The sequence below is a fragment of the Clytia hemisphaerica genome, unplaced genomic scaffold (genome assembly GCF_902728285.1).
Source record: "Clytia hemisphaerica strain Z4C2 unplaced genomic scaffold, Clytia hemisphaerica genome assembly, whole genome shotgun sequence".
Lineage (NCBI taxonomy): Eukaryota > Metazoa > Cnidaria > Hydrozoa > Leptothecata > Clytiidae > Clytia > Clytia hemisphaerica.
In genome coordinates, this window is record NW_027104356.1 from 506,844 (window position 1) to 522,297 (window position 15,454).

Here is a 15,454-nt window from a genome sequence, read left to right on the forward strand (position 1 = left end):
AACTGAACCTCTATAACTCGCATGTTTGCTCGTCCCATCAGTTAACGATGCCTTATAAACCTTACTCCATACTGAATCTCAAAATTTCCCTAATTCGAACAAAATTTGCGTCCCCTCGTGCGTGTTCGAGTTATGGAGACTCCACTGTATTTTTTAAATATCTATCTCTTTTCTTGCAGCTTTTATCATACTGGAAGAAGATGGTTATCTTAACTTTTCATATGAGAGAAGTCTCATTTATATGATATATGATTGCTACTTCAGCTTAAGATTTATCTACAACATTTGAAAATAGGAAAACCACTAACATCTACTTTATAGAGTTATGTGTGTGTGACTATTTACTCTTTTGATTGATCCACCACTCACTCGGTCGTTTCAAAGCGTTCCTGCAGTAAGTTTGATTTTTTATATATAATTTGTATCTTTCTGAAATACTTATTATTCGACGATGAAAGTCAAAATTGTATCATATTGCTGTTGACTATTATTTATTGAGGGTATGTAATGATATCAAAGTGAAATAATATTCATCTGGCACTTTGAATCTTTGTCTTCGAAATTGTTCTTGTCTTGTTCTCATTTCTAGGGCAAAACTGAGCTTTTAGGTTTATTACCTCATTTTTACAAAAATAATACTTCAGAGGCTCTTCAAACTCGTCCGTTCCAAATTAAGCATTGTTCTTAAAGTGTTCTCATTTTTGGCCTTCTTTAGCATCATTGTTCTTATGAAAATGATAGTGTACTGGTCGACTTCACTTCCCTCTTTTCCCCTAAAACTTTTTTTAAAAGTTTTCCTTGCTCTCATTTTGCTGAAAATACCACCACAGCGATCCTTCAAATATAGGAGGTCAATTTAAAAGCAAGGTATATAAGCGCTACTGTATTGTGTTATATAGGAAGTTATAAAGCATTGATTTTATATTTGACTGTTTTGAGATTGAGGTCACGTTATTTTTATTCCACTCGTGCTGAAAAGTCCAACTACAGCAAACGATCCAGTTGTATGTTTTTTAGTCGATTCAAACGATAACAATTAATTTCCTAAGGTCAGCTCAAAGTTGTGTGGCTTTTCTAAGATAGTATAAAAAATCCTTCTTGTTTTGTAATATTATAAGCGATCTAACCGCGTCACTTTTTAAAATGATATTCATTAACAGTAAGATTAACAATTTAAATGCTACTTTACGTTACAGATCAACTCCATTTACATTATTCCATCGAGAAGTTGAAGACTATTAATATTATCATCGCACAACAGGCATGGTGAGGTTATTTTCAATCTACCATCTCTCGTTCAACTGGAAAAACGTTTTATAAACATACTTGATTTTTGAGAGAGATGTGTGTCTGCTATACATGTTATGACAGTGTATAGGTTCAATACATTGTAAATCGGGTGACTGACAGAGGTCTGGTTTTATTTTGAACGTATTTTAAAAGTGGCTAAAATTATGTAAATGTATGTTAGAGACTTCGATTTTGAAACGATTTTGAAGGCTTTCTGTGTGTGCGATCAACGTTGAGGATATTGATTGAATTTTAAGAAACACACCAAAATGGCTAGCCAATTTGAGGTAATGTCAAATTTTTATTGGAGTTTCATTTTAGAATAAAGTATTATCGTTACTCTACACCTCGAGTGTTTTATTAACAAATATTTTATCTTTCTCAATTACCAAAGTTGATTATATATTTTATACTATACTGGGCGAAATAATAGATTTCCAATCCTGGAAATATCTTGAAAATATGATAATTCCATATACTTTTGTAAATATGGAAATATGACTTTTCTATATTTCCAAAGTTGTAGAAATACCATATTTCATGATATTTCTAAATCTGAAAAATCATATTTTCAAAATATTTCCAACTTTTGCAAATATGATATCTCCAAAATTGGAAATATCTTGAAAGTACCTCATTGGAACTAATTTTTGCGGGAATTAATTTTTGCGTTTTTCGCGGTTTTTCGTCAAAATCGCGAAAATTTTAACCCGCGAAAGATTTTGAGAGTTAAAAACCGCGAAAATTAAAACCCGCGAAAATTTCAGAATGAAAGAAACTGCGAAAATTAAAACCCGCGAAAAGCAATTTTTTGGATATTTTTTTTCGACCGAGAAAATTAGTTCCAATAAGGTATGTTTCAATGAATTTCAGAATTGGAAATATCATGAAATATGATATTTCCACAACTTTGGAAATAGAAAAGTCATATTTCCATACTTACAAAAGTATATGAAAATATCATATTTTCAAGATATTTCCAGGATTGGAATTCTCTTATTTCGCCCAGTGATATAGATGGGAACCCGTCGAAATTCTTATTGATTTTCCACTCATGTGAGCTTAGTGAAATGGGAAAATTAAAGTCTATTTCAAATTAGCTGGCAGTGGTTTTTCAAACCTTAATAACTTTATCTTTTCATAACAGAGGCACGTTTTCCTTTTACAAAAATGCCAATTCTTATTGAAGACATACGCATCCCTCCTCTCTGATATGTTTTGATATAGGGGATGCTAATCATATATAAAATGACCGTCCGAGAGTTACCCTGAATTTGGTGTAACCTATTTCATTAGCTTAACAAGCTAACTCTCGGACGGGAATTTTATAACACGATACGCATCCCCTATATCAAATTTTTTATGTCAGAGGAGATACGTACATCCTAGGGGGGCAACTTATGGCTTTTTAGACAAAGTGTAGAATGCAGCCAGAAGAATATTTCACTGAACTTAGCGTTATCAAAATCATCAAAAAGCAAATTTCCTCTAATCTAAGCAACTCTTTTCATTTTTAATTTTAGCTTTTCACTCTTTGCTGGGTTAATTTTTTTTCCATTTACAGATTAGAACACTCTTTAGTTTAACACTTATAAGAGGGGTTTTTCTAAGCACTTTTTATGTCCGTATACCAGCCAAAATACTCAATCTAAGATTGGGTTTTGGAAAATCAATCCAAAATAGATAAAAGATTTCTAGCAAAATTAAACTTGTTTGTTGTTTATTTTTGGGAGCTTCGCCCTCTGAACACCAACCAAACACCCAGCTTCATCAATATACAACTTTGCTGAGAAAATCCCCTTTCAGGCATATTAGAAACTCAATCTAAGTTTACAAAAAATGGCCCCAACTCAAAGTGCTTAGAAAAAATCCCTGTTATTATGATTACCAATATCTTTTGATGATCTATATACCATATCTTGATATCGAAAACTTCTAAAAGCAGAGTCTCCTTTTCTTTACAAGATAAGAAGAGTTGTTCTGTTGCGTTCTGCTGCAAACATCTTTAAGAACTGATTGATACACAGAGTAGGGTAGTTTCCTATTGGTGAAATTGTTGGGTTTTTTCTCCTTTTTTTACTTATAGTTAAACTTTGCCGTTTCGAAAGGGAACCCGATGAAGAAGAATACAAATAAAATGTGCTTTTGCCATGGACTTTGACAACTGTTTATAAGAATCTTAATCTTTATATATGTTTCTTATATCTAACACACTGGACTTTGGAACGCCCCCTTTTTATTGGATAAAGATATTTTTCTGACAATATGAATTCTCGACAAGAAATACTTTTGAGGTAATGTTCCTTGGTGCCACGTTGTTCGTGAGTTGATGTGTAATTAACATGGGAAACGTGATTCGTGTTGTTGTTTTTTTCTCTTTTGGAACTTTTTCAACCGTTTTGTTTTTAAATTTGAGCGTAAAATCTCCCTGTAAATGAATCGACGGGCGATAAAGTAGCAAAAACACTAAATTATGCCACTTCCGTTATGAAAGTTCTTGTTTTTTCGTCAATTTGGTGAGATTCTGGGATGACCGAAAACTCCAATTAATTTTTACTCTGATTGGATCACAATCCAAAAAACTTAGAAGTACCGGAAAATACATAAATTACCTTCGTGTCAATTAAGTAGTGATCATGTTTTTGCAATAGCACGATCGATGTATACCTTATCGGCCAAAACTTAGTAGGTCTTAATTTCAGTCTGCCTTAATTATTAGTCGGGCCTAATTTTATTCACGTCGTCAAAATTTAGTCGCTAAGGCCCGACTAATAATTAAGACCGACTAAAAATTTGGGCCATTTCTAAATTTACAAGTAAAATAGGAGAAAGCTTAATAAAATACTGGAAAATAAGGAAAGCTTAATTATAAACTTTTAATTTGACCCAAATTTTTAGTCGGCCCAAATTTTTAATCGGCCCTAATTTTAGTCACCAAGCCAAAATTTAGTCACTTAGGGCCGAATAAGTTTTGGTCGATAAGGTAGGCCTTTTCATGAATTATTTTGAGTGCAACAACTACCTCGGTTAAAACCATTACCAAAGTGATTAAATCGGTCTAGTCTCCGGTGTTACTTTTATAAGTAGAGAAATTTTATCATGAACTCCCCCCCCCCTAGTAATCAATTACAATAGCAATATTTTGAAAACGAAGAAAGCGCGTTGGTCCCGATGTGATTTTATGAAAAGATCTATTGGTATCGAAGTTGTGCATTTATATATACGGGGTTTGCAAAAGAAAAATGGCCAGACAAGAATTGTGTTACTTGTAGAGTAATTATTGCCTGGAAATTATATTTCTCTTTTTTCTCAACCTTGTTTGTTAGTTGGTACGGAACACATCGCCATTCCTTCATCTTATTCTTTGTTCTACTCTTTCCCATCCATAGGAAGACCACATTATGAACGAAGAACAAATCGGTGAATATCGAGAAGCTTTTGAACTTTTTGACAAGAATAACGATGGAAATATCAGCATCAAAGAATTAGAAAAAGTTATGAATAGTCTGGGACAGAATCCATCAGAAGCTGAGGTATGATTTTCCCAGATTTCCCAGCCTTCATCATATCCTCGAACGAAAAGAGGTATAGGAGTTTGCAAACTAAACTAAAAGTTTAAAAGTGTGATAAATAATTATTGCGACACATGGAATTACATTTCTTCTTGTGCTATCTTGAGCCTCTCTTTTATGTCTCTTGAGATCGAATCAAACCTCTTAGTCTCTCAGTTCGCTTTTTAATGATTCTGATAGCACTCACCAAAATTGTACCATCGTCCTTCAGTAAAATTAAAAAGTGGTGAAAGTAGGATCAAGCAAGAGATTTTAGAGTGTATTTTTGACAGCTATTTCTTTTTTTACCAGCTTCAAGATATGATCAACGAAGTAGATTCGGACGGTAATGGAACGATTGATTTCCCAGAATTTTTAAGCATGATGGCGCGCAAGATACGAGATACTGATACCGAAGAAGAAATCAAAGAGGTAACGCTTATTGACTTTTACATATGAAAGGAAATAATTTTTGCTGAAGAAATTTTTCTTCAAAATAAATGAACCAGTTTTTATTTGCAAATCCCTATTTGCCTTCAAAGAGACAAATAGGTTTACTTTCAAAAACACATGAGCAGATTCACTTTCACAAATGCGTTAGAGGATTTTTCTTCACAAATACATCGACAAATTTTCAAATTTTCCTTCAGAAACACAAAAACTGCTTATCCTTCGAAGACAATGAAAGACTTCTTGAATCCTTAAAAAATTTAATTCAATGCAGTTGATCAAAGCAAGCACAAAAGTCAGAGGTTTTCCTTTTTTTTTGATAGGACTGCAAATGAAAAATTTACTCTGGAGAATTCTAGATTCTATACAAGCGAATTCTTAGCAAGCCTAGTGTATTGATTAGTGCGAGTATGTACTTGAGGGGCGAACCGAACTTTTGGACCCGCGAAAAGTATTTTTTTCGTGCCTTTGACCGGCAAACTTTGCCGTTCACCAGACCTAAATAAGACGCCTGCATATTCTTTCATTTCCCAGGCGTTTCGAGTGTTCGATAGGGACGGTAATGGTTACATTAGTGCATTGGAATTACGACATGTGATGACAAACCTTGGTGAAAAGTTAACTGAAGATGAAGTGGATGAGATGATTGCAGAAGCGGATCAAGATGGAGATGGACAAGTTAATTATGAAGGTATGTTTATCTCATAACTTCTTTCTTTAAATAACAACCAAGGTATCTTAAAAAGTTATTCTTGACATCCTACAGCTCGAAATCTTTCCTTTATCATCCTTTACTTGAAAATTATATGTGTCTGGAGATGAGTGTATTTCTTACTTAAACTTCAGATCTTTCTTTGGACACAATCTTTCGAAAGTTGACTTGAATGTATTTGAATTTTTTAAGACATTCTCGTAAGGTGAGGGGGGTTCATTGATAAGGTCAAAGTCTCATGTTACAGACAAAGTGTGTATACAAAAATTGGATGAAAAACTGAGGATTTTCAGTCGATACACGGGTTTCGAATTAAATTTCTGTTTTGATCTCATGTAAGATTGCAATCCGCAATTTCAATGGCAAAAAAAGATTTGTGAAAAAGTTTTTGATATTCAAAGTCTCGCAAGTTTTAAGTTTTAAGAATCAAGTGGTGAAGTGAATCTTGATTATGAAAATTTAAAGGAGTTATGGGAGACCTGGAAAATTTTACCAGCGCTTTTACTCTTCTAGTATTTTCCACTGAGAATATGGTGTTTTTGGTCCTTACAAAATAAAACAAAAGACGATAGACAATTCTTTGCTTTTTCTTTTCAACGTATCTTCATGTTAAAAACGAAAAATTCACTTAAAGATTACATTTTGGAGTACAACAAAATGGTGTGGTGTAAACATGTTTGTTGTTTATATTACTACAAACCCACCAGACTTTTTTATTTTTTCTGTCAATCTTTTTGTCGCATGAAACCTTCCATGAGCAGATTCCTCCAACATATCGAAACCTGCATGAAGAAGTCAACAAATCTGTACGGCGTTTGCATCTGTCCAACTCGTTTTTAAACGTTGCTTTATTTTCATTACAAACATCATAATTTTTGGTTGCGTCAACATGAATATCGGATCTCTTCTGGATTCGAAAGTGTTTGTCTAGAATACAAGGAAACTTCAATGAAATTTTCACTCAGCTAAATTCTTCTCGCATGGTCTACGCTTTCTAACTTCCACTAACCAAGACTTAAAATCAGTATCTAACATTGCAGAGTCTAATTAAGCCCGAATGGAAGTTGATTAACAAAAAAAGTTCTTTTACATCCTTGGATTGATTATTTACTTGACACGTATCCATTTTTTGCATCTCTGAGTATGTGGCGAAATTATGCTCTAGTTTCACGCGAGTTCACTGTTCGAAAATTGAAAAAAGACCGCAAAAATGAATGAGCTTTTTAATGTCTTTTCATAAGAAAGTGAATGGTTCAGGGATAAAAGAATTGTATACTTAGAATAAAATCAGTGAAGGCTTTTTCCAATTGATCTTTTGTTTCAAATCTTTCCACTTGCTCCGTTGGAAGGTTTGTGCAGAATTTAGCAATGTGTGGATAATTAGTGACGTTGAATTTCCCGGTCGAGATAATGTTGTCCGTTTCGACCATGTACTGTCTCATTGGGAATTTGTTGTGGTTCTGAAATTATAACAAATATGGAGAATGTGAGTCTTATCAATCTTTTGTTTCTTTTGTTTTTCTCGCTATATTTCTTATTATGCCATGAAATTGCTAATTGGGGGGCGAAAAATGGATAGAGGCGCCAAAATAAGTGCTTTGAAGACCTTTATCTTTAATTTCCCCTTCAAACCACAACTTGGGGTACTTCCCCTACCAAGCTTAAATACTATTGAGATACAGATGTCTTTTATTACGAATTTCAGTACTAAGTCTATTGGGAAAAGGCCGGAGATATCCAGACAATATTGCCCTCTCTAAGGGTAACTTTCTCACAAAGATTTTGTCTTTTTAAGTGTCGGTTTTTGGAGGTCTGGTCATCGCATGCCATAGAGCATGATCCCCTGGGGGAAAGACGTTTCTTCCGTTAATCTTAAGAATTATTCCTTAGAAAAGTCCTATGAGACTTACTTTTTCCATTCCTTTGAGGACAGATTCCGGCATTGGTTCATCCTTAACCATCTTCCAGACGGAGCACGTTTGAATATCGTTGTTTCGTAATACTGTTAATCGCTGAAAAGAAGGCCGACAATTTTAATCAGTCAATAGAACTTTGAAATTAGGCTCTGATGGCTAAATTAGGCTTTGGCCTTCACTTTCTAAAGTTCTTTTTACATTAGAATTTAGCAAGCATGTTTGCATAAAATTAACCATTCTATTATGATTAGGTATTGTTCTTTATTTGGTTTTGGCTGAATCTATATGAAAAGGTGTATACAGTTATTCAAATTCAAAAACTTACATTTTTGAAGTCCTGCATGTAAGTGACATGATGGCGCCCTTCATGGTTAGGGACATCGTAGATCACAATGTTGTTCTTTTTATCCACAGAGATCTTTTCTTGGTAATTGTGACCATTCTCGGTAAACGCCAAATTGTGTGTTTGACACTGTTAAAAGATATCAAAAGAATAGACCTTTGCATAAATTACGTCACGAGCAACGCTGACCTCGTTTTCAAGATATTGCTATGGTAATTGATTCCCAAATAACTTCATAAGAAGATAACTCTATTTCTAAAAGTAACACTTGAATATTCAAGGGATTTAATCGCCTTGTTAATGGCTTCAATTTGAGGTAGTGTACAGTTGTGATCAATAATAATTTATGAAAAGGCCTATTGACATATCAATCCGATGTTTGCGAACACGGTGACTTGGAGTGAGCTAAAAATTATGAGACCACTACGTTTAGCTATTTTAAAGATTCTTTTCTGTCTTTAGCTTTAATTTCAGAAAACATTCTTGTTTAGCTAATCAATAGTAAACGCGATATGCCAATCCGGGTTGTATTTTTCTATCTAAGCAGTTTTAAGTCACACACAGAATAAAGGAAAACATACCTTGATAGCGACCAGACTTGCTAGCGCCAACACGACAAAGTTCAACAAAATCTAAGAAGAAAACAAGATACGATATACTCGCAAAGGACTAAAAATATTCCCGAAAAGGGCTGGTTAGCATACAATACCCATAAAGAGGCCCATCTTATTCTGGTTAAAATATAGAGATAGTTGTTGAGTAGTTTAAGTCACGCCAACTTAATAATTCCAAAGTTTAGAAAAAACAATGTATTTTATATTCGACTTTATCTCTAGAGTGCTTTACTTACATTCATCTTGAGTTTTCTTCAATGTTTCTTCTTTTTGAAATTTCTTCCAAAACTTGTTGATGGTGGTAAGAGAAGAAACTGGGTGTTTTATAGGGATCTGTAAGCACCGGATTGGCAACTAATCTAGAAAAATATATTCCCATTCGTCAACTATACTGGAAAATGACTAGTCATTTTTCAAAAAAACACTTCAAAGTATTGTTTAAACATCTGAACAAATTATTTTTTTCTCTGAAATGGATAGTGGGTTGAATATTTTTCTGGAAACTTACTCGAGTGAGTTACAATCCCGTTGGGAGGGGGTACTCCAGTTGGCAGATGACGGGTACGTGCAGACGGAACCTTCCAAAACCTACCCTTAGAGAGACTAATTTTTTGCGAAAAACTGACCCTTAGAGTAACATTTTTAAAACAATTTCTTCGATTTTCAAATAGTTTTCTACTCTTAAAGAGATTATTTTGCAATTTCTTCTCTTGAAACTAAAATATTTCTCTAAATATATAAAATCACAAAAATTACAAGTACTGTGATCTTGAAGTCTTTACCAGTGATAGTTTGTTCACGAAGGCTGATACGTCTAAAAAAGAGTCAGTCTACTGTCTCATAAGTATGTTATTTTATCATAACTTTTGGTCTGACCAGACTTTGAGCTTGCATCGTCATTAAGGAAAGGTTGCTTTACTATCTTGTATATTTTTTTCCAATCTAATTCGGGTTTCATCAAAAGTTACAGCCATCCAATCTTCGCTGCAGATTATGCTGAGACAGATCCAAGGCGATGCTATCGTCCGTTAGAGGGTCAGCAAACGAAATTTTTCAATTCTGGAATACAGTAAAATAGGGGTGGTTTGGGCGCGAAAAGGGCAATTTGGGTCTGTAAAATTCACGATATTCTTCAAAAGCTTATCATGAAATTGCGTCACAAAAAAGCTCGTGGAGATTTTTACACCCCCTTCTCACAGACCCGGTAGGATTTTTTTCAGCCAGTGGGGTTAAAAATAACGGACCAAAACTTTTAAGGCTGGGGTTTTGAGTTCCATTGTTTTCAAGCCATAAAATTCAGTAGTTGGAGTGAGGATTCACTTACCTTATCACGGAAAAAAGAGTTTTATTTAGTCGGGTTTTTTTTCCTTCGGGGAAAGATTTCGTCACTTTCCCCCGATCAAAATTTCAAATTCGTCACTTTTCCCTGGCGAAATTTACAATTTAGTTACTTCCACCCAACTAAATTGTCCAAATGAAATTTTTCCTTCACTAGCTCGAAAAAAGGTCTTTTAATTCGACGTTTAAAGCACTAATTTCGGTTAATAAACGTGTAAAAAATTTAGATTTTAATTTAGCTTGGGGTTTAAAAAATCGGATAAACGTTTTGGTCGGGGATAAAAAAATCGGGTAAAAGTTTTGGTCGGGTGATTAAATATCGGGGAAAAATTCGTCGGGGGAAAATTTCGTCACGTCCTCAAAATTTTCATCACTTTCCCCCGACATTGTTTTCCCCGATAAGGTATCTGATTGTTTTCAGCTGGGACAAAAATTGGAGTATACTTTTCCACTGAAGACGATAATTTGGCCAATTTTTCCAGTCAAAAGGGTTCCCATTGGGTCTGTGAGAAGAGGTGTATTTCTTTTTCGGCGCAGCATTTTCAGTTATCGCTTACTTAAGGTCATTATGCTTGGGAATTCAAGTAATTGCTTTAAAGTTTTTACCTCGGGAAACAAAGGGTGTAACCAGCATTAATTTTTACGATTTGGTCAATTTTCACCCTGATATTCTTATAGAAGATATTCTTATACAAAAAAACGTGTATATCGATATGCTCAATTGAAAATGAACCCAATCTCGTACCCAGAGCGACTTGTACCACTTTTTGATTTTACTGATGGACTGTCTCACACCCCCGGGTGGAACTTTTTCACTCAATGGGGGATAAAAACTCCTGTTGAAATCTTAATGGGGAGAAAAATTCTATTGTTTCAAGGTAAAAAATCCAGTGAGGATGGGTTTGGAGTGTAATTTTTAAACATTGAATTTCGAATGGGGATGAAATCAAAGTCAATTTCCAAGTGGGGCTGAAATTTTAGGGTATTTTCCCACCAAAGAGACGAAATTTTTGTCAAATTTTTCAGTGGGGCTGAGGTCCCAGCAGGTCTGTGACACAGGGTGATATAATTCATTAGTGCTATCAGAATCATAAAAGGTGAACTATAAGACTGGGTTCTAGTTTAGAATGAAGTTTAGTTAAATAAAAAAGAAGAAGTGCAAGAAGCTGAGAAAATATATTTGTTTTACGTAGGTTGGAGGACCTCTTGAAACTTCCGTAAGATTTTTCAGCAAATAAAGATTTTTTCATGGTCGTATTTTTTATGCAACGTGTCAAAATAGACGAATGAAATTGCGTTATTAGTCTAGTACTGGGAAGCAAATTTTACATTTCTTTAGAGAGCCTGTGATTTTTTTTTCAAAAAAAGTGTTCTAAATATTGGATAGAAAAACACTCTTGTGAAATTTTGAATCAACCTTATGGCCTCTCAGGGCCGTTTGCTCGACAGACTTTCACTATTCAAATCTCTCGAAAAATCTTTTGCGGGCGCATGCCCATTTTTCGAGACAGTCAATGTCGAAGACATCAAAAAGTGGCTATAATTGCCCCCGCAGGAGCGTAGCGACGAGGAGGCACTCATAGTTTCACGCATAGATATTGGACTGGAATCTCGAAATTTTGTTGCGCGTGTTTGTTTGTTTTGTCGCCCAAGCACCCCCGTAGTTAGTCTCTTCCGTAAATGTTCGGTTTTTTTTCCAGGACGGTAGTATACATATTTTCATATTACGTTATATGCTTACCATTATTACATATTACAATTTTAGTTTTTGATTTAGCTTTGAAAAGCTGAAGCGAGTGTTATAAATGCAAATCATAACAGTGTATGATATAACACGAATTACAATATTACTTGTGCAAATCAAAACAAACAAAATGGCAGACTGGTTATGATGATGATGAGCTGATTCATTGACTGGAAAAAGTGTTTTGTATGTCAAATTTTGTTTCTTGTCTTTGAAACTGAATACTAACTACTGTAATTTAGTCGGAAGTTCACTTCAGCAATGATTTCAATTCTTTTTCTGGAATCTTTAAAGAAATTTGCTCAAGTTTTCAAATGTATATACATTTGATATTTTTGTTCAAACTCTAATTTATCTTTGTCTTTTATTTTATTAATAACAACCTTTATTGTTTATAGAGCTTCTCAAGCTTTAAATACCATCATATGGTCGTAACTCGAGAAAGTCCTTCTTAACTTAGTAAAACAAGATACCGGCAAAGTACAAAAAAGTTGAATGTATGCATATGTAAAGTTGAATCCAAAAGTGGTTGAATGAATGTTGAATGTCAATCAATGTAAACAAACTTTTTCTTTTGGTCTTCAAAATAGATTTACCTCACTTAGAGTTTTTTCACTGTTTTTTCAGTGTGGTAAATATTTTTCAAAAACCTGCAAAAAGTTTGTTTACATTCGTTTAACTTTACATGCGCACATTCAACTTTTTCATGCAGTTGTGATAGCCTAAATAACTTACGCTCCAGTGGTTTGGTGAAATAGCTCCTGGCTTTCCAAGTTAGGATGGACCTTCCCGAAGGCATTTAACGCTGGTTAGACTAGGTACACAGACAGTCATACAGAAACACCATAAAGCTAAAGTATAGCTATAGACTCAAAAAGTCTAGCTTCCTGAAGGCACGTCTCTTCATTATCTACGCTGCTTGGAGAAAAGATTGCATCATGAAAAAGTACTGTGCACTTGAAAAAAAATTTAGGCGCATTTCAACTTTTCTCGACTGTACTTCTGAATGGACCACAATGGCATTCCTTTATTTTTCTTTTGACCAATAAAATAGAAGATTTTGTTTGAGAAGTGCAATCACAGTGTACGCAAGTGGAGGCCGGGCCTTAACTAGGATTGGTTTCTATTTCACCCTATTCAAGACGGCGCAGAACTTTTTGATATTGTTTATTAGGCAAAGTTGCAATAGAGAATTGTTGAAATATAGCAGCCAATGAAAAAAACAAGCTATTTCTGATTGGTTACCTTGTTGATTTATTCACCACTATATATTTTGCCTACAATCTAAGATGTCTGCGGCATTATCAGAAAAGGTCTATTTAGTGAATAATAATCACGATATATATTGTTGTAAGAAAGAAAGTAGGAGAAAAAAACAAACAGGAGATGTGAAAACCTGTACGCTAATGCTAATGATACCATAATTTTTTTAATATATTTTTGAGAAGCTTTTCCAGCTTTTCCTTAAATTTTATTAAATTATCAAGCTGCGAATTCTTCAAGTATTTTGTTAATGGAATATAATTTTTTTTCAAGCAAATGCCTCAATCAATCAATCAATCAATCAACCAATCAATCAATAATTAAATCAATCAATTATTCCTGATTATTTTTAATGTTTTAATCTTTAAAGCATTAAAGCTTTATAAGTGCAAGACATGATCTTTATGTGTATCATTATTCACATTTAGTGAAAGCTATGACTAGTATAATAATGTATTTACCACTTTTTGTCTACAGAGTTTACCAGACTGATGTTATCAACCCCAAGATGACGAAAATGATCATGATGTCAACAAATGGAAATACATCAACAAACAAGCTAGGAAGACAGAAAAGAGACTGGGCAACAATCTAATTTCTAGTGTTGTATAATGTAAAATTCAAGAATATTGTACACATTATTATAGTGTATTTTTTCTCTTTTTTGGTAAAAGTTTTGGCGGGAAAAATTGTAAATGTATTTATAAGAAGATATTAAAAGAAAAGTATTTAAAATATTTACAAACTTACAAATAGTAAAAAACTCCCTTAAAAGATTTCCATCATTTGGTCAAAATTTCAAACCCCTGTCTCGCAGCCCCGGTGGAACTTTTTCTCACGGCGAAATTCCAATAAAGATAGAAATTCTATTTTTCCCTGACACAGGGGTGTAATTTCGTTACTTTTTCTCGAAGTAATCAGTTCAATCGAAATGTAGCATGTCTGACCTCAGTTTCGACCCCTAGGATAGGAAACTTAGGCAAATTGGGTAACAGGTAGTGCGAGAGACAAGGGTACCTTTTTACACCTAGTACAAAAAAGATTCCCTTTCTAAAAAAAGTGTTTCAAAACGACGAAAATCGAATACATTAGAGACTGCATTACTTCGAATAAACGGTCACTTTTTTAGATTTTCCCGTCGAATAAACGCCCCTCGTTAAAAGAAAGGTTTTTAATATAATTGCTCCCAAAATAAACGCCTCCTCTCTAGAAGGGACGTTTATCTTCAATCATTTGGAACTGCGACTAACTAGCTGTTTTGTTCGACATTGCAGTTTTTGAGAGTTCCCTGGAGTTAGATTAAATTTTGGTCATGCAAAGTTTGAAATTTATCGCTTGAATAGCGCTCTAAATCGAGATTTGAACTATATAGACACATTTTTGAACAACTCGGTGTTTAAAACAAGAGAACTCTCATATTCATGATATTCATGACGTAATGTTTTCTACGGAAATACCTCGGTTTTAGCCAGTAGTGGCAAATTTAAATTAGACAAAAGTTGTATAAAATTTGCCACTAAAAACCGGGGAAAACATTACGTCATGAATATCATGAATAAAAGAAAACTTCAGTATTTATTGATTATTGTATCAAAGCAATCAAAGTGATTTTGATCTACTTCTACGTCTCTAAAAGGATATATTTGTACATTCCCACTCGCCCTATCAAAGTGACTTTTGACGCCCTGGGCGTTTATTTGAGCTACTACAGAAAAAAAAAAGCAAAACTTTCTCTAAGAGTCATTTTATTTTTTGAGATTCAATGTCAATTTGATCAAATTCGCCATACTAATACAACCGGCCAACAAAACCAAGTAAAAATTCAATGCAAATCTTTCAGATACTTCAAAGTGTTGATGTTGCTCAAAAGAAATGTTCGAATCTGATCCACCATCAGCCATCTGAAGGTTGTTATAGTCTGAATTTTTAAAACTATATAGTATAACAACTCCCAATGAGAAAAATGTCACAAATCCTTGTATTAGAAATTGCCAAAGTCTTTGTCGACTGTTGGTGTAAATTGAATAAAGCAAATTGAATACGGACATCAAGTTTATGACGAGTCCACAAAACATAAAAACCCAACAAAGCATAAGCCATTCAGGTATCACGATTTCTTTTTCCGACATTACACCACCAAAAAGTTCAGCCGTTTTAAAACAACCTAAAATTTTATTAGTTTGAAGTTCCATATCGCAATATTTCCATATACCAACATAAAGCCTTTGTTTAA

General features: G+C 34.0%; 2 protein-coding genes across 4 annotated transcripts; one reads left to right on the plus strand and one right to left on the minus strand.

Annotated features, from left to right (window-relative positions):
* The first annotated feature begins 309 nt into the window (after positions 1 to 309).
* On the plus strand, positions 310 to 13,966 carry LOC136818275 (uncharacterized). Of its 3 annotated transcripts, XM_067074658.1 has the most exons (6): positions 310 to 394; positions 1,197 to 1,266; positions 4,680 to 4,823; positions 5,154 to 5,273; positions 5,826 to 5,982; positions 13,699 to 13,966. In XM_067074658.1, the coding sequence occupies exons 2-6, from the start codon at positions 1,264 to 1,266 to the stop codon at positions 13,731 to 13,733; spliced, it is 459 nt and encodes a 152-aa protein (XP_066930759.1). In that variant the 5' UTR covers positions 310 to 394; positions 1,197 to 1,263; the 3' UTR covers positions 13,734 to 13,966. The 3 variants fall into 3 exon arrangements, with proteins under 3 accessions (XP_066930759.1, XP_066930758.1, XP_066930760.1); XM_067074657.1 differs by lacking the exons at positions 310 to 394; positions 1,197 to 1,266 and adding an exon at positions 1,305 to 1,577; XM_067074659.1 differs by lacking the exons at positions 310 to 394; positions 1,197 to 1,266 and adding an exon at positions 3,489 to 3,584.
* Positions 6,575 to 9,665, minus strand: LOC136818178 (uncharacterized). Its single transcript, XM_067074536.1, has 6 exons — positions 9,113 to 9,665; positions 8,844 to 8,894; positions 8,245 to 8,391; positions 7,914 to 8,015; positions 7,280 to 7,463; positions 6,575 to 6,930 (listed from the first exon to the last, which is right to left on the minus strand). Exons 1-6 carry the CDS (start codon positions 9,116 to 9,118, stop codon positions 6,632 to 6,634), a joined length of 789 nt encoding a protein of 262 aa, XP_066930637.1. The 5' UTR covers positions 9,119 to 9,665; the 3' UTR covers positions 6,575 to 6,631.
* Positions 13,967 to 15,454: the final 1,488 nt, after the last annotated feature.